The sequence below is a fragment of the Molothrus ater genome, chromosome 20 (genome assembly GCF_012460135.2).
Source record: "Molothrus ater isolate BHLD 08-10-18 breed brown headed cowbird chromosome 20, BPBGC_Mater_1.1, whole genome shotgun sequence".
NCBI lineage: Eukaryota > Metazoa > Chordata > Aves > Passeriformes > Icteridae > Molothrus > Molothrus ater.
Window position 1 is genome coordinate 11233449 of NC_050497.2, and position 17629 is coordinate 11251077.

The following is a 17629-nucleotide window of genomic DNA, read 5'->3' on the forward strand; positions in this document are numbered from 1 at the left end:
GTGCCTGGTGCTGGTGCGTGCGTGCAGCATCAGCACGGGGCTGTGTTGGTTTCCCAGGGAGCTGAACAGCATGGGTATCTGGTATCGGATGGGCAGAGTGCCGCGCAACCACGACTCCGCACAGCCTGCGGCTCCTCCCGCCCAAGCGCCGGCTTCCACGCCCGCTCCCAACCTGCCAAGGTAGGTCTTCTGCATTCCAGCTCCTTCTGCTTGATGCTGCATGTCTTGTGGTTACTCACCTTGCCTGGGAAACCAAGACCAGGGTGCTGCATCGGCATGGAATGATTGTGTCACAATCTGATAAGGGAATGTGCTGTTTGTTGAAGTATTTGCCTGTTGTTGTGTAAAGAAAAATGGGTGAAGAAGCCAGAAGAAAGGAAATGCCTGCTAAGGAAGGGAAGCAGCAAACTGTACCTTTCCTTTGCTTTAAACTATGCAGGATGTTGTGGCTTCCAACACATACATGTTGAAAGGGTGAGCCAGAGCTGCAGCCAGGCTGATTGTTCTCCTTAACCAGAGGGAGGGAGAAGTGTCTCTACAGACTTCAGAAGGGAAACAGGTTTTGCTCATCTCCAGGATCAGTCTGTTCATGGTTTGAAGTACTGGTTCTTGATTTTTTATTTTCTTGAACCCAGTTGCTGAGCTCCAGTTATGCAGCTGTCCTGAGCATGCACAGCAGCCTGCTCATCCTGTGGTGACTGATGGGAGCAGCACTGCTGGGCAGTGTGCCTGTCCAGGCTGTTCTCCCTGTGTTACAGGCAATATTTCTGTGTGTGTATCAAGAGATGTGCTAGTGTGCAGACTTCCATATACCAGTAGTGCTGTACTGACAGCTTACTTGCTGGATTTCTCTGGACAAAGAGGTGTTGTTAAGCAGCAAACCAGCCCAGACAGTGACAAAACTGAGAACTTTGCACTCCTGACATTCACTCCAAAAGTACAGCACCCAGTGTGAATTGTGCTCCTGCTGCTGAGGCTCATAGACTGGGCCAGGCTGTTGCCAGGGGACAGCACACTCTCCTTGGGTCCCTTTGTGCTTTTGCCTATTATGTGTTCATGCATTTTTGTAGGCATTTTCTACACTGCAGATACCTTTACAGTATTACAGTAACTACTGAGTGCTGGAATTTCGAAGGAGACAGCAGAGAGGAGTTCCGAGGCCCAGTTTGTGTACAAAGGTCATTATATCACATGGGTGGAAATTGCTTGTGTCCTTTAGAGTCTTGATTTACAGGTCATTTCAAAGGTACACTTTTAAACTGCTGCAATGTGTTCCCCAGAAAGCTCTCAGGTACCTCCTTAAGGCAGGTGTGTACATTTGAGCCTTCACCCATGACCCAGACTGAAATCCACGGTGCTGTGGTGGCTCTTTGAGCTCTCCAAAGCATTTGGGTGTTTTTTTCACTGAGAGTTTTGCTTGGTAAGCTGCCATGCCCTGGCACAGCGCTTGCTGTCGTGTGCTGTCAGGTGTGCTGCAGGCAGACATGCTGTCATGCTTCTCAGAGATGAGGCAAAAGAGATGAAAAGCCAGCAGTTTTCTGGGGATTCCAGCCTGTCCCACTAGGACTGGAGATGTTACTGTGAAGCTCTGCTGGACATAAGCTAGATGCCAGCCCAGGCCATGGGAGATCAGAGAGAAAGATGTCTTGATTTTAGAGCACAGATCTTCATTTTCTTTCTGCAAGAAGTTCTGTCTGGGCAAATTTCCACAATAAAGAAGAAAAAGTTACCATAGCAAGAGAATGTCAATGGCAGTGCTTAATCACTGAATGTGGAAGGGTCACTTTATAGCTGACCAGGGAAGGCTGCAGAGCAGTGTCAGAGCTGTTGGGAACAGGGCCAAAATTAGAGCTCAAAGCATCAGTGACAGTCTGAAAAGAAGTGTTTACAAGGCTTATATATTTTATAACCTCTTGTTGTGCAGTTTATGGTTTACAATGGCTGCAAGGAAATTGGATCAGTTTTGTTTTACTTGCCAAATAAAGCAAATGTCAAAATAGTCAATATAAAATGTATTCTAATTTGGCTGAGTTAAACCAGCCAGTATGCAGTGGAATAATTGAATGTTACATTAATGCCTTGTAGTAAAACCCACCTGTCTGTAGCCAGCTCCACTCTCACACCCCATGGGTGATTTACAGGTAACTTTTACACCACCAGCCTGATCATTCAAAGCATCTTTCATGTCTGTTTTTTTACTTTGGTTATTTATTATCCAATATATTTTTTAAGAAATAGAAATGTATATAAAGGTGCATCCTGCAAATATTTAATTATTACAGGGAACACAGACAACTTGAAGGCCTTTTCTAACACTGTCAGCAGTGTGGTGAGTTACTCAACACGGTGTTTGTGCAAGATTGTAGTCACAAGTGGTCTCTTATTTTCATGTCACCGTAGAGAGAGGAGATTACACTGGCAGTCAGTTTGCTATTTTATTCCACGTGGATATATCCAGTGGGTTGTTCTGAAGCTGCCTCAGGAGTGAGGAAGGATTGGTGAGCAGTGCTGCGTGGAGCACTGTGGAGAGTCTGCTGTTGGGCTGGTCAGGTGTCTCAGCTGCTCTCTTCAGTTGTGGCTGCATTTAGAATAATTCTGAATCAAGAGGGGGCTTCAGAACAATTGCTAACGCTGGATATAAACTAACCCCTATGTACAATTAAACCTAAAATGGCAGGACTTTTTTCTGTGGATATATTTTTTCTGCACTGGCCCCTCTGCTCTGTGGTATAAGGTGCTGATGGCAGTGGATAGTGGCCATCTCAGAGTTGTCATGTGTCAGAGGTGTGAGCTCCACAGGTTGGTGCACATCAGCAGTGCTGCTTCTGCATGTCACAGGCTCATGGCTCACAGTCAGGGCTGCACAAGGGGAGGCTTTGTTTGATAGTTGTTCTTGCCTTCATACGGTATTTTTCAGCCATTTCTTCTCCTTCATGTTTTCTTCTACAGGCATCTGGCTTAGTGGCCTCCAACAGCAGCCCTGGCAGTCCCGGTGAGGGTGGCATGCTGTGCCATGGAGCATGGCCATGCCATTGTGCAGGTCACCAAGCTGCTTCACTGTCCTTTCTCTCCAGCTCTTGGAACAGCTTCTTGGCACTAATGGCAGTCTGAGGAAATGCTCTTGCAGGTTCCCATCCTGTGCTGAAGGATGGCTTTTGTAGGCTTGAGTTCTGTGAGGGAGCTTGATGCAACTTCCCTCGGTGCCTCTGCTCTGTGCACGAGGCTTGTGCTGCATGGCAGCGTCGTTCTGGGGAGGAGGGAGTATTCCTCCCCCAAAGGAGGTGATGGTTACAGGTGACTCACCTGACCTTTGGCACACTCTTGCTTCACCCAGCCTGTGCATCCACGATTGCCAGACCCCAGCAGGGTCTCAGGGCTCAGCTCTGCCACGCCTCACTCTGTTGGATTTGTGGGGAGCGTTCTCCTCTTGGAGTCTGGTTCCAGTGTTTTAGGAGCAAGTCCCTGACTGCTGTGAGTATGCACAGAGCCATCTGCCTTGCAGCTGCCTGTGTGGTGGCCCCATCCCTGCTGTGGTGCTCCATGAGCCCGGCTGGCTTCTGTGGCTTGGGAGCACGTTCAGAATCCCTCCTCAAGGTGCAGCAGGAGCCTGTGCCACTGTCACTCAAGCGGCCCGCTCACAGTTTGTCAGCTGCAAGCAAGATGTCAGTCAGTGCTGTCGAACTGTGTTTTACAGTGACAGGCATAATTGCACTTAACTTTTTGTGTGGATGTTATCAATCTGTGACGGATACTTTGGGGAAAGGAGCACTCTGATTGCAGATGATGTGTCATGGGCATTTAATCTTCCTCTTGGAGAGACCGGATTCAGTCACAACTTTCACTTGTTGATGTGAGGTTTTGGAAATGTAGATTTGCACTGACCCTGGAATCGTTCAGTCATTTGGTTTGCGAGGCTGTCTCTGGAAGGTTCATGATTTACCTGGAGAGGGAAGATCTGGCTGCAGTCCGCTTGCATTCCTTTGATGTGTCAGTGCAGCAGTCGGTGTGCAGGTTCAGAAGGGCAGAGTTCTCCAGCTGCCTTCCCAGGATGTGTGGCAGCAAGTGCTCTGTACCCCCTGGCTGGTCCCACAGCAGCTCCTGCGTGGCCACAGGGCCCTGTGCTGGCCGGTCCTGGGGAGGTGCTGGTCCCTGTGTGCCCCAGCCTGGCCTGATGGCTGGGACAGAGCAGAGTGTGCTCCTGTCCCTGTCCCTGTGTGCCCCATCCCAGCCTGATGGCTGGGACAGAGCAGAGTGTGCTCCTGTCCCTGTCCCCGTGTGCCCCATCCCAGCCTGATGACTGGGACAGAGCAGAGTGTGCTCCTGTCCCTGTCCCCGTGTGCCCCATCCCAGCCTGATGGCTGGGACAGAGCAGAGTGTGCTCCTGTCCCTGTCCCCGTGTGCCCCATCCCAGCCTGATGGCCAGGACAGCGCCCGTCCCTGTCCCTGTCCCTGTCCGTGCTGGGCCCGGGCCCTGCAGAGCGGCTGTGCCAGACCCAGGGCCAGCCTGTGGCTGCTGTGCTGGGGCTCTGGCCTGGCCTGTGCAGCTGTAACCCAACAGAAACAGATCGTTTTTGCTGCAGCTCAGCCCTGGCAGCTGTGGGTCCCTGCCTCCCTCCGTGCTCGGAGCAGGTCAGTGTGAGCTACCAAGTGCCCAGGGCTCCGAGCACTGCAGCAGGGAAGGGCAGCTCTGGCTTTGGTACACGGATAGCAATTGCTCTGCCTCAACACCTGGAATAAGAGCAACATGTCTGAGTTTTCCTTCTGAGCTCCCAGTTAGTTACCTTTTCACTAGTTAAGCTGGCCCCTCCTTAGGAAAAGGAAACAATTTGTTCCTGTTCTCTGCTCCCAGTGGAGTTTCATGTTGAGGAATGTAGGAATTTCTTTGCTAGGCAGAGAAGTCTGATTTTTCAAATTGATTTATTATCAGGGTTTGAAATTGGTGGTGTAAGCTTGGGAAGGGATCAGTCTGTGGCTTTCTGCTGCAGGCTGATGATGTGCAATCGAGGCAGGTCATAAACCAACACCAACAAGCCAGTGTGGAGACCCAAGCTGGGGCTGGGATGCACCAGCCTGACTCTGCAGTGTGGTAATGAAGGGAGGCCTTCTGCCTTTCCTATTTTTTAAGTAGCTACCCTATTATTTAGAAATAGCTATAATAATTTATTTGAGTCATTTAAAATAGATTTTTATGAAGCATCTGTAAGGGAAAAGGTTCCAGGGCTTCAGTGCTGTTCTGCTCTGTTGTAGAAAAAGGCCAAATCCTGAGAAAGCTGCCATTGCGCAGGGGCAGCCACTGCTGGTGGTGTGAGGGCCAGAATGCCTCCACAGAGCAGTGGGGGTCTGCCTTAAATCCCTTCCTTAAAACCACCTTCTGACTTGCAGCTAATTGTAAAATCATTTGCGTTGGAAAATACCTATAAGATCAAGTAAAAAAAAGTAGTTATTCATTATTATATTTTGAAAATATTATGTGGCTTGAATGCTCAAATCACTTGTGTCACAGTGCAATATTCCTAGTTTTTAAATGACATACTTACCAGAAGCCAAGGATGTCATAAGGGCTGAGGTCACATCTCGGCAGCGATGGATTGAAAATGCCGTGAGACTCAGTCAGTTGGAGCCTGGAGGGAGTGTTTCCATGGATCCTCCATGGTGAGGGTGGTAAGGAACAAAATGTAAGGATGAAATGCCCATGATGTGCATAGGCTGTGCAGATCTGAACATGATGGTTTGGGTGGGTCAGGGGGGCTGGCACGTGTTTCTCCAGAGTCTGGTTCCCATAAAGGATTTGTTATGAAACAGCACTGACCGTGTGGCTTGCGTCCAGCTCAGCTGGATGAAGATGTGCAAAAATTGGTCACAGTCCAGTATGTTTTAGTGGTAGAAAATGATGATTAGGAAAAAATGTTTAAACAGTACGGTTGGTTTCCAGGCACAGGAGTCCCTTGCAGCAGCTGAGAAGGAAAGCCATGAACTGTAATTAGAAGGAGCCTGATGTATTTGGCCGATTTTGAGAATGCATTGAAAAATTTGTGGAGTGCTCTGAGTGAAGAGGCTTCAATCTTAGAGTCATTTTTCTTTATAGAGAGCCCTCTTCCTGCTATAGCAGTATTTCTGGAGGCATGTTTTCTTTGGGGCATAGCATAGGGCTGTTAAGTCCAGACCGGAGGTATCCATTTGGAGAAGCTGTGCTCTGGGTTGTTAAATAAGCCCTGCAGGGAAACTGAGCTTTTTTCCCCTAAAACTTGTGTGTTGTCTGCTATTTAATATGATCTCTGCCACTGCTGATTTGTAATCTGTGCTTTCACCCTGAAATGCATGTGGTTGTGTTCAGATATTTCCTTTAAATCAATCACTTTCACCATTTTCCAAAACACTTCTTGAGTTTATTGCTTTTAGTAAAGTGTTTGGACTGTCATTATTTATTACTGGCAAAGTGCTGACAATGTGCTCTTCCCAAATGAGTCTTTATGTGGAATATTTGTTTAACAGGTTTTGCAGAGGAGGCGTGGATGTCCCTGCGGGCTGGGCTGTGCCTGCAGCCCTGCAGGGCAGAGGGGTCTGCCTGGGCAGCCCCCACCGTCCCCAGCAAGGGGCTCGTCCTGAGCGGGGCTCTGCATCTGGCCTGGGAGCCTGGGCTGTGCTGATTAATTGGGCAGAATTTAAAATCCTAACCCAGGAAGCTTACACCATGTGTAATTTATCTTTCTGGAGTATTTCTGCTGTTTGGCAATTTTTCCCTACTGCTTCATTATCTGAAAACTCCTGACTCTGGAGAGCAGCTCGTGAAGGATGTGGAAGGCGCGCGCTTGCCGCCGCAGCCTCCCGAGACACGGCGCTGCTCAGCTGAGACAGCCACTTCATAAGCACTTCATGCTTGCACTGCCAGGTCTCAGCTCTTTGATGCAGCCCCTGCCTGTAAGGATTTAATGGGCTGCAGCTCAGACTTCCAAGCAGCGTAAATTAAACTTGTTGGGGTTTTTTCTATTGTTTGGCAGCTGCTCTGTCCTAGTTCCTCAAGTCCTCTGATCTGAATTAATCCCCATGTAGAGGAAGCTGCAGGAGCTTCATTCTGCGTCAGTTAGGCCTTTCATTTTGGGCTGCTGGTGTGAGCAGACCACGTGCCCTGGTGAGCATCACTGCTGGAGAGGGGGCTCAGCACCGTGTCCCGTGGGGTGCAGGCACCTGGGGAGGGGCTGCCAGAGGCACCCGCTGGGCCCCCCTCCCTTGTGCAGCTGGGAAAGCTGAGCGGGGACATCTGAATGTGGAAAGAATAGCTCACTCTCTTTTTCATTCTCTCCTGCCATTGGGCTTTTATAAAATCTGAATCTGGCACCCCAGTTCTCATTGACTCTTAGGAAACAGGATATTTTAGTAGCTTGGAATGAGATGAAATGCTTGCAAAGCCCATATGTTGCTTGTTTTAGGGAAAAGGTCAGGAAGGTTTTAAAAAGTATTTAAATATTTGGTTTACACGATTAGAATAGATTGTCTGGAATGAAGTCCATTACCTGAGGTGATTCTTGCCTCGCAGTTTAGGTTTTCATTGCAGTTCTTTGGAGTATGAGGTAGGTGTTCTGGCATCTCAGTGCCCCAACACAGTCAAAGTTAAGGGCTGTGAAGAAATGCTGTAGCTGGGACGTTGCCACTGCTGGAACCACGGGTACCACAGGAGATGCCTCCTGCTAGAGGGGGCCATTGCCAAGGCCCCTGGTGCCTGTTCATAGAACCCCAGCAGCTTCCTTCTCAGAAATGTGCCTCCAGTCTCCATAAGCAAAGCTTCCATGTTGGATTGCATTTCTTGAGAGCTGCAGCCTGATATTAAGTCATTTTAGCTGTGTTTTCAGCTTTCTACAGCTTGAAATTTAATTGTTCCATTCTCCGTTTTTCATGAGGAATGATCTTTGCTTGATCATTGTTTATGGAAAGTAAGGTTGTTTTTCTGGGTTTTTGGGTTTTTTTTTTTTGAAAGGTATTCCCATGAAGTCTTGCAGCACCGTTCTGAAGGTTGTTGTGAAAAAATCAAACTTTGCTGCCTGATGGTTCAGATGCTGCTCTGTCTGTCACACTTGTACCACCCAGTCTGTCACTGCTGGGTCCAAAGCCCAACTTACCATTGGGCTTTTGCTGTACATTGTTGATATTTTTATATGAATTATGAAGCATCCTTTGATATCTGGCACTTCCCCTTGTGATCCTCTGTTCTGTTTTATGAGTACTTGCCCCCTCACTTCAAAAGCAGTTCATCACCTTCCTGCAGACAGTTCTTAATAACAGGTTTGGAACTGTCAGGCATTCCTGGGCCTGTTTTATGTGAGTTTCTCTCCAAAAATGTTCAAAAAATGGCCATAATGTGCACAGACCTCAAATCCCCTTAGACTGCATGTGAGGGATCTCCTCATCACATGCTGACTTGTTCTGTGGATTTGCTGAATAAAAGAGCAATTGAAGTGAAGAGGGTGATTAAACTTGCTCTAAATTGTCTTGAAATTATCGTATGCTGGGGAGAAATCCGTTTGGTATTGGAGCAGTGCTGGAGCAGCAGGGCTTGACTCCAGCTGTGCTGGAGCCCTGGGCCTGGCCTTGGCAGGGCCGGCCGCGCTCCCGCTACACCAAACTGCCTCACTGCTCATCTTCGGGAGGAGCAAAGCTGCTGCGGGTCACCCTTCAGCAGGCCGGTAATTGGCATGGGGACAGTCTTTGTGAGTTGCCATTCCTTAACATCAGACATCCACTAAAGTACTAATAATTACTGTTAATATCTTTCAGTGGAAACTTTCAGAGTAAACGAGCGCTGGTTGAGGCAGCATTTAACGGCCGCTGCTGGCATGATCGGAATGCAAATAAGTGTTATTAGCCTAATGATTTTGCTGTCACCACGGTGTGCAGCAGTAGTGCTGTGAATATGTCATGCAGTACCCATGAATTTGGAAAGTGTGTCAAAACACAACTTCAATTAGTTTGCTCTAATTATGACTCTAGAGAGTTCATAAGTATATCACTCCTCATTAAAAGAGATTTTCTTATATGGATTAATACAGCACATAAAGGGGTGTTTGAGTGATTGGAGGCAGGGCTGTGCAGAGGAGGTGCCCACGGGGTGCTGGAGGTACAGCAGGTCTGGAGCAGCACTGGGGTCCAGCCCCATCCCAGGAGCTCCTGGTGCAGGGCCAGGGCTGGGAAACCTCCCAGGCAGGAGCAAGTGACTGTGCCAGGTCAGCTGTGGGCAGCAAGAGCCTGGTAGATGGTTCTGGACAGACTCTTCAATTAAAAATAACCAAACCTGCAACAAGCCCCAGACTAAAAAAGCCCTGGAAGGAACCACAGTTGATGCTGAAATAGAGATACAGCCCAAAAGCTTTGCCCTGGTAAAGGTCAAGGAGCACAAGCGGTCAGAAGCACAAGCCTGTGCCAGCCTGGCCTCTCCAGAGAGGCCCTTTGGGATGCTGGGTGTCTGTTCCCCTTCCCCAGGATATTTGTAGTCCATTTTACATGTCACACTGCCTGATCATATTCCAGCTTTGCAGAACAGAAGAGACTGTTGTGCTCACAGGTGTGCAGTTGGGTAAGGGTTAAAGTAGTAATTGTTTAAATCTTTTAGGCTTTCCTCCCAGCTCTGTGATAATTTGATGAAGAACTTCACCCTAATTAAATATTCAAATTAGGAATAAGTGTCAATATGGCTTCCTGGTGCCTGGAATGATGATTAATTGTATTCAAAACTCTAGTGGCCGCTGTAATCTAAACCAAACCGTTGTTCTTGATTATTTGTGCAACACATTTACCATGTTTTTGTTTTAAAATTTAAACTAGTAATTGATTTGCCATATGCCACAGAACTGCACATACTTTCACGATATGTGTTTAGGAACTTGGGGACTTCGTAATTGGGATTTTCTTGCTTTTCAATGGCAGCCTCTTTTTTTTTTGTCTTCTACAATGCAAAATGATTTGGCTCTCACAACACATAAGGAAAATGCATTATGCAATCAAGTTGGTAGGTATAAGCTATATTGATCCTGGCCAAAGTTTACATTAATTTAAAATAAATTAGGCTTTGTTTCCCATTCCTCCCTGCAATGTCATCTTTTATAAAAAGAAAGAGAGAAGGGGAAAGCTGATTTCCATCCAGCAGTCACTGCCCTGTCTTGTGCAGCTAATGTTCTTTTTGGAGACATCTCTGTGGCTGTCTGAGGCAGTAGAGTAATGGAATGCCCACTTGTCCTACCTCGGGGATAGCAAATGGCCCCGGAGCAGGCAGGCAGGCCGTCATTTCCAGGCACCCTCGTTGCACCACAGTCAGACCCCGGTGCCAGAGCGCCCCCGAGGGTGGGTCTGCAGGTGTGGGCCTGCACGTCCCCTCTGCCACCCCTGGCGCAGCAGGATCCCCGTGGAGCTGGGCAGCAGGGCTGGCCTGGTGCTGCTGGGCGCTCAGTGCCTCGTGGGGCAGTGATCCGTCCTCACGGCGCCCCTGGCACGTGCCCACCCTGCAGGGTCAGCCTCTCCTGCAGCACAAGGTGGCACAAACTTCTAAAAAATACTCGCCTTAGAAATGCGCTTTTTAGGTTGATCTGGTTTATTTACCTCCAGAACTATTTCTGCTGACAAGAAAGCAGTTCTCCATAGAGGGCAGAGAAACTCAGTCTTTCTATGGGCTGCCTTTGGTGCCTTGGAAAATATTTTTGAATACTTCTATTAAAAATCAAACGAGAAGCCTGTCATGCCCACAGGCAGTGGTCTCCTGTTTTAAAGTGTGTTCATAACAAACATGCCTCTGCTCCAGAGATTCTCATGTGGATTGTGTTTTAAACTGCAAACTGATAGCCAAGTTCAAATATATTTTCACACCATCTTTTTTTGGTTAAAAATAGCTTTGGAAAGTACAAGCAAACTCAGACTGATGCTTGCTTTTTCTTATTTTATCTGTACTGTTCACCATCATCTGCATCAAGGGCTAAAAATACATTGTTCTTCCCAAAACATGTCCTGTTTTTGAAGGCAGATAGCTTCCAGATGGCTCGTGGGGTAGATACAATCTGCTGGCAGAGGACGTGGGTTTGGTGCACTGCTGGAGAATGCACGGGGCCCTGTCTCACACGGGGGGACATAAGGGCTGCCTGGCTCTGCTGGCAGGAGGGCCGTGCTCAGTGTCTGCCCGGTTCAGGAGCTCTCACTCAGCTGAGGCAGGAGCTGCTCCCTCTGCCTCGTGCTGCACTGACCCCTCTCTGAAGAGGAAGCGACTTTTTTACGTGTGGCAATGTGGTCCAGAAGGTTAATGATAACATTTTATTAGAACTCTCACAGCCTGGGGCTCTGCATTGGAAGAATGCAGGTTAAGGTAAAGGGGCAGAGCCGTGCTGGCTGTTGGTGGGTGCTGGCTCTGCCTGCCTGGGGCTGAATGCCCTGCAGGGGATGGATGGACACTGCTGCAGTCCTTGGTTGTTGGCCGAGCCCAGGGCCCCAAGGGCTGGAGGGGCTGACGCTGAACAGTTGGTAGGCGGTTTCGGAAGCAATATTGAAATTTATGTTTGCTGCTTAACCTGACTGGAGTGGTCAGGCTGGGGTGAGCTGACATGAGCAGCATCCTGTGCTCTGCAGTAACCGTGTTTGCCGTGTCCTCCCTTCCCTCAGGCACATCTCGCTGACGCTGCCAGCCAGCTTTCGGGGCAAGAGCCACAGCAGCCGCCTGGACCTGGAGCACCAGCACTCCAACCTGTACGCCATCTCAGGTGAGCTCAGTGCCTCGCTGCCCTGCTCTGCGCCTCACCCGCTCCTGCTGGGCCACTACAGTGCTCTTGGAGGGCTTTTTGTAGTACTATGGCACCTGAACAAACATTGTCATAGGCACGGTGCAATCACACTTAGCACAGGTTTTGCTCTGTTATGTTGTTTTTGCAAGAGAAGAAAGATACTGGATTTAAACCTGACTCTGTCAAAGCCTAATGAAAGTCTAGTCCCATCATCTGGCTGAAGGCGATTTTAGGACAGTTAGGAAATTCAGCAGTTGGTTCAGTGGGCTGTGCAGGTGAAACTCCTTGTGCATAATCAGGGAAGAGAAGATGGCAAAAATGTACCGTTCACAGGTCCCTCCTATTAATAGTGAGTGACACTTGTAACATGGGAACATGGCATTAAGTCATGTACCATAATCAAAGGGTTATTTAAAAGGTAATCTCTGCCTGAAACTGCAGCTTCAGGTTCCCAAAGAGATAGAATGTAACGATTGCATAATCCTTGTCAGTCCTCGTTTTTCTTGTTACTCTCCTGCCCTAATACATTTGGAAATGTGAGGGAAAGTGTATTCCTGGGTTCACAGGAGACAATTCTGCATGGGGATGGGAAGCTGAGCTTTCTCTCCTGGGAAAGCACCAACTGCAGCAGCTCTGTGTGGTGTTAGTGGGACTGCCCTTGCTACAGGATGTGTGGCCTCTGCTCGTGGTGCAGCCTGAGGAGGTGCCTGCTTTACAGAGAGCCTGAGCACTTTACCAGATCCTTACAGGCAAAGCACAAAACAAGGCCTTGTAGAACTGGACAGAGCATTAGTTCTTCATGCTTACTTGAGCACATTTTCAAGTATAACTCTTTATTTTTCCTCCAATTGCACATTCTCCTCCAGAAACACTCTTATGAGTTGTGCAAGTGTTGTAATGGCTATTACAGCTGTGAGTTCTTTCCAGAGAAAGGGTCTTGTCATTTGACACATCCTGTGCACTGACAGGATTTTGGTGCACAGCTCCTGCCCACGGCTGCCTTGTCAGCAGCTGCAGCGAGGTGCCGCGACAGCTCTCTTTGTGTGCTCAGACCCTGCGAGGTGGATTGGCCCCCAGACGCACTCTGGAAGCCATTCCCGAGTTTCCTGTTCCGTCTGGGCTATCTGCAGTGCTGCTGCAGTGCCATGGCAACAGGAGATTTAGGAGCAGGCTGCCACGCCTGGGCTGCTGCCAGGGCTCCCTGAGCCGAGCTGGGTGCTGCAGGATGTGTGCTGGGCCGGGGAGCTGCGCCTCCAGCACACACAGGGTCCCCCTCTGCCTGGGCACTGCCCTGTGGGCTCCCTCTCTTGGCTCCCAGGTCAGAACGGGGTTCTTGGGGCTGCTGAGGAAAACAAAAGCCATTAGCAGCAGTCTCTTCGGTTTCAGTATGGCCTCAGGGCACAGGAGGAGCTGCTTGGGAAGGGAGGGCTGGCGTGGGGGTAGGATGAAGACCTGCAGCTTGGTCTCTCTTTGCTCTCTATAGACATCCAAGATTTTCTCAGTATTCGATGAAAACAACACTTCCAGCTGTGGTTCAGCATGTTTGGGGAAGATAAAATGAATTTTGGCTGTCGATTCTACTTTGTATCTCAAATATATTTTGGCAGAATGACTGTATCCTCACTGGAACTGCCCATTACCCCTTGGGCTGTGCAATGCAGTTGTTGTTTGCACAAAACTGGAGTCAATGAAAAAATGGTACTGAAAGCAGTAATTACAATTTTTAACCATTCTTTTGTCCTTGCCAGTCTTGGCCATGACACACTGGGTGACCTGAAAATCAAGGAGACTTCTCTTGGCACATACTACTGAGTGAGTCCCTGGCAGGGTGCGGATAGGGAAGCAGTGCCCAGAGCCTGTCACGAGCCATGGCACTGCAGCACTGGCACTGCTGGCATCATCCTTGTGCCCAGCAGCCTCCCTCGTCCCACCCCGTGCCGTGCACCCAGCCCAAAGGCAGAATTAGGGTTTGTGATGTGCAGAACGTCTGTGGGTGCTGCTGGGAGCAGGATGCTGAGGAGCTGCCAGGTTTAATGTGCATGCTGGGGCAGGCAGCTGCTGGAAGAAGAATGCCTCGCTCCAGACAAACCTGTTGACAGACATGGCTCAGTATTTCACAGCACAGTCTTTCCTCATGGCCTTCAGTTTAATTAAGATGTTGTTGTGACTACATACTGCCTTCATTTCAGACTTGAGCATCTTCTGCCAGCATATTGCTTTGGCTTATCAGAGGCACAAGCACAGTGAGGGAGAGGCAGCCCTTGCAGGCAGGCACAGATAATAACATACAGGGAAAATTCCTCAATGAAGTGAAAAATTATTTATAATAATGGTACTCAAATAGAAGGGAAATAAGTCACTCTAAGGGTATATAAATTTTTATGATAGTGTATAAACAGCCATAGCCTGCCTTGTCTCCCATCTATTCCTGCAGAGAATGAGGGCAACATCTAGCATAAAGAAAAATACAATAAGAAAATGAAGAAATGAATGGGAAGAGCTGGAGGATTGATCACCCAGTGTATTTGTATATCCTGATGTAAAAGGTGCTGCTGACAGGTGGCCAGGTTTCTTCTGTATAAAACCATGTGTGTGCTGTCAGGGCAGTGTGAGCAGCCTTGTTTCGATTGATGAATTGCCTGCTTTCTTGATTAAACCTTCCATCACTTACAAAACAAAAAGCCTGTGTTTCAATGGCAGAGTGGGACATGTCAAAAAAATCTGTCTGCTTTACCTTTGTGCAGATGTTGGGCACAGACTGTAACATGTATTATTAAAACGAATGTGGCATTTACCGTGCATTATTTCTTTCCTGGGAGAAGGGACCTGTAAATTATATGCTAATAATAAGCTTTAACCCTTTCAGGAACCAAGAGACGTAGGAGTGTAAATATTCTGCAGGCCTCACTTAATTGGATGGGCTCTAACACCACAGTGACACTCTGAAGTTACTAAGCAGTGGGTTCCAGCCCTTGCTGCCGGTGATCTGTGCATTCTGCTGAACAGGGTTGTCTTTTTTTTTCCCCCTGAAATTTCCCTGTAGCCATCTTCAGCATTGTATTACAGATAGTTTTGGGGCAGCAGCAGACAAGTTTGTGTAATTTGACTCCAGAACAATCTCACTCCCTTTCTTGGCCTGTTCTCTGATTAGGATAGAAATTGTATTGTCAAAATATTTGTGCAAGTACCTTAAGAAATGATGTTACCTGGATGTACTAATATGTCATCCATAAGTTTGGGCATCCATGCTCAAGTCATGTTAATCCTTAGAAATAAAACAGGATCCAGAAGCGCAGCATCTCTCACTACCCGAAGCATTCTCAGTTCAGTTCAAGGCCTTGCTGAGCTGCAGGTGAAGGTTTTCATTCCCTTTAGGAGGAGAGAAGCAATGTCTAAGCCATGGGTTGGAGCTGAGATGTCAGATCCCAAAAAACATAGCACGCTTTATCTTCTGATAAAGGAACGCCCGTGCCGTGACTGAGACCGCAGCACTTGCTGTTTGTTTTGCTGGGGAGCCATGGGTTTTCCAGCCGTCATCAAATGGAAGGCTGAGATGCCTTTGCATGTATTTCCTACCTTAAAGGTGCTGTTTTGTGGTCTTTAAACACTTCATTGGTACATCTCAAGTTACTTGTGTGAGGTATTTTCCTGTGAGAAGCCGGCTGAGCAGGGAAGGGAAGTGCGGCCGGCTGCCAGCACAGTGTTGGCTGCAGTGTGTGTGCCAGCATGCCATGAAGGAGGAGGTTTCCCTGTGCAGCTCTTACAGTGCCAGTTTCTCCACAGCTCTGGCTTGTTTATTCTGGAGTCACACACCAGTATTTATTACCTTAGGGAGGTAAATATTTACTTAAATGGGTATTTATTATATTTACATAGAAGTAGTTTTTTATGATATTTAAATATTTATTGCCCTCTTTAAGACACTTTCTGTGAAAGGTCAGAGCAAACTGTGGTGTGAGAGTTTGGAGAGGGAAACGTTTGTGAGCAGAGGCTCCGGTCCAGGTTCCACCTGCTGGGTCACACAGGTGGGCGTTCCCAGCAGGAAGCCCCGGGCAGAGGGTTCAGCCTGGCGCGGCCCAGCCAGGGCGAGGTGAGCCAGGCTCTGGCCGTGGCACGAGGGGCAGCTGAGCTGGGCTGGTCTGCAGGAGGATGGGCTGCTCCTGCAGGCACTGCAGCGACGTTTGGCGCTCGCGCACGTTTCTGATCCAGCTCTCTGGAGGCAGCAGAGAGACTGGAAACTGATGTTAATGGTCTGGAAAAATATCAAAGCCAGTGGATTCCTGGAAAGGAAACCGAGTTGCTTTTCCTCCTGCGGGCTGGGGCTCTCGGCAGGGGGCAGGTGCCACCTCCCTGGGCAGTGCCGTGGGAAGCGCTTGCTTCTCACGCTGCTCCTGAGACTGCACTTTGCTGCCGGATTCCTCCTGCCCACGAGGGGCTAACTTGGAAATGCCTCTGGGTATCTACTCCCCCATCCCCCTCGGTTTTTTTTTTTCTTTTTTACTTTGGTAGTGACAAAAGTCTCTTTCAGAGGTCTTTCTAAATTCAGATGTTGTTATATTTCAGTGCCCATATGCCAACTTCCTCCTTGTTGCAAATGCCAGGTTATCTGGCCACATGTGCCACTTCCTTACTTGTCTGTTTCCTTTTAAAAGACACAGTAGCTCTCTTCTGTGTACAGAAGGACAGGTGTTTTAATCAGAGGTTAATAATTTATTTCTACAAACTATTGTTTTGCGTCATTATTTTTGTAGATAATTAAATTATGCACTTGTCACAGTGTGTTTACTTCACTAAAACAGGTAATTCTGGAAAAAAAGGGAGATTCTATTCTTTGGATCAGTGCACAAGGATTGCTTTTATCTTCATCTTCTAGCACAGTTCCTGGTGGTTCTGCAATTGCCTCTAATGCTCAAGGGTTTTGGGACCCCCAGTCTTGGAAGGGGAGGTCCTGTGCTGCATTCTACTGTCGGTCCTCATCCCTTCACTTCAGCTCTTTGTGCTTTTTAAGAGTAGAAGCATAACTAAATATATATTTTGTGACACTGAATTTTAATCGGGATGGCCCAAAAGCCAGACAAGTTGTGACACAAGCTTTATTCTGCATTGAAACCTCTTTCCTGAAGCTGAGATTAAAGTCAGCCTGTTCTTTACCCTAGTGCAATTTCCAGTCTTTGGACTAAGAGACCTGGATAATCTTCCAGCTATGAAAGACTCTATTAATATCCAGCAGTTCAGGGAGGCTGGAGTCTCATGTAAAATGCTGCAGCTGCATATTTCAGAAGGGGAAGTGTGTTACTTAATACTATACTTAATGAGATACAAAAAGTATGTTTCTTATGAAATTACGCCATCCATGGTGTGCAAACCCTTTTGGTGTGCAGTGTCAGCGTGCCCCACGTTACCCAGGCTGTGCTGGGACACCAACCCCAAATGGGGATGATGGAGCCATGAGTTCTCTCCCAGGTGACGTTTTTAAGACAGACAATTTTTTGATGAACCTGCTGTTGTCCAAAGTGCCATTTGCTGTTTTCCTCTGCTCCTGTCGTGTGCTGGCAGGGGAGGTGGAGGCCCTGGCTGGCTGCTGCCCTGCCCTCGCGTGGTCCTGGCTCCCTCTGGCGCGGCAGGCAGGCGTGGGAGCCCTGTCCCCTCTGCTGGGGCATGTGGGCTTCACCCGTGTTCCCCAGCTCACACCTCACCTTCCAGGGAGGCTGCTCGTCTCTGCTGAGAGGAGTGTCTGGCTGTAACCCTGGATCCATAAATTATGTATGAGCAGGTGTGCCGGGCACAGGCTGGTGGCACATCCGCAGCGGGGTGATGGAGGGAAGGTGATGACAGGGATCCCAGGACAGGGGTGCCCTCACCCCACAGCAGCATGGGTG

The 17629-nt window shown here is 48.5% G+C and overlaps 1 protein-coding gene across 5 annotated transcripts in view; it reads left to right on the plus strand.

Annotated features, from left to right (window-relative positions):
• The window catches only part of MVB12B (multivesicular body subunit 12B), a 56032-nt gene that overhangs the window by 16929 nt on the left and 21474 nt on the right, over positions 1 to 17629 (plus strand). For all 5 annotated transcript variants that reach the window (XM_036393741.2, XM_036393744.2, XM_036393742.2 and 2 more), the window contains 2 exons: positions 58 to 180; positions 11632 to 11729. In XM_036393741.2, the coding sequence (XP_036249634.1) occupies positions 58 to 180; positions 11632 to 11729 (221 nt within the window). The remainder of the gene's footprint in view (positions 1 to 57; positions 181 to 11631; positions 11730 to 17629) is intronic.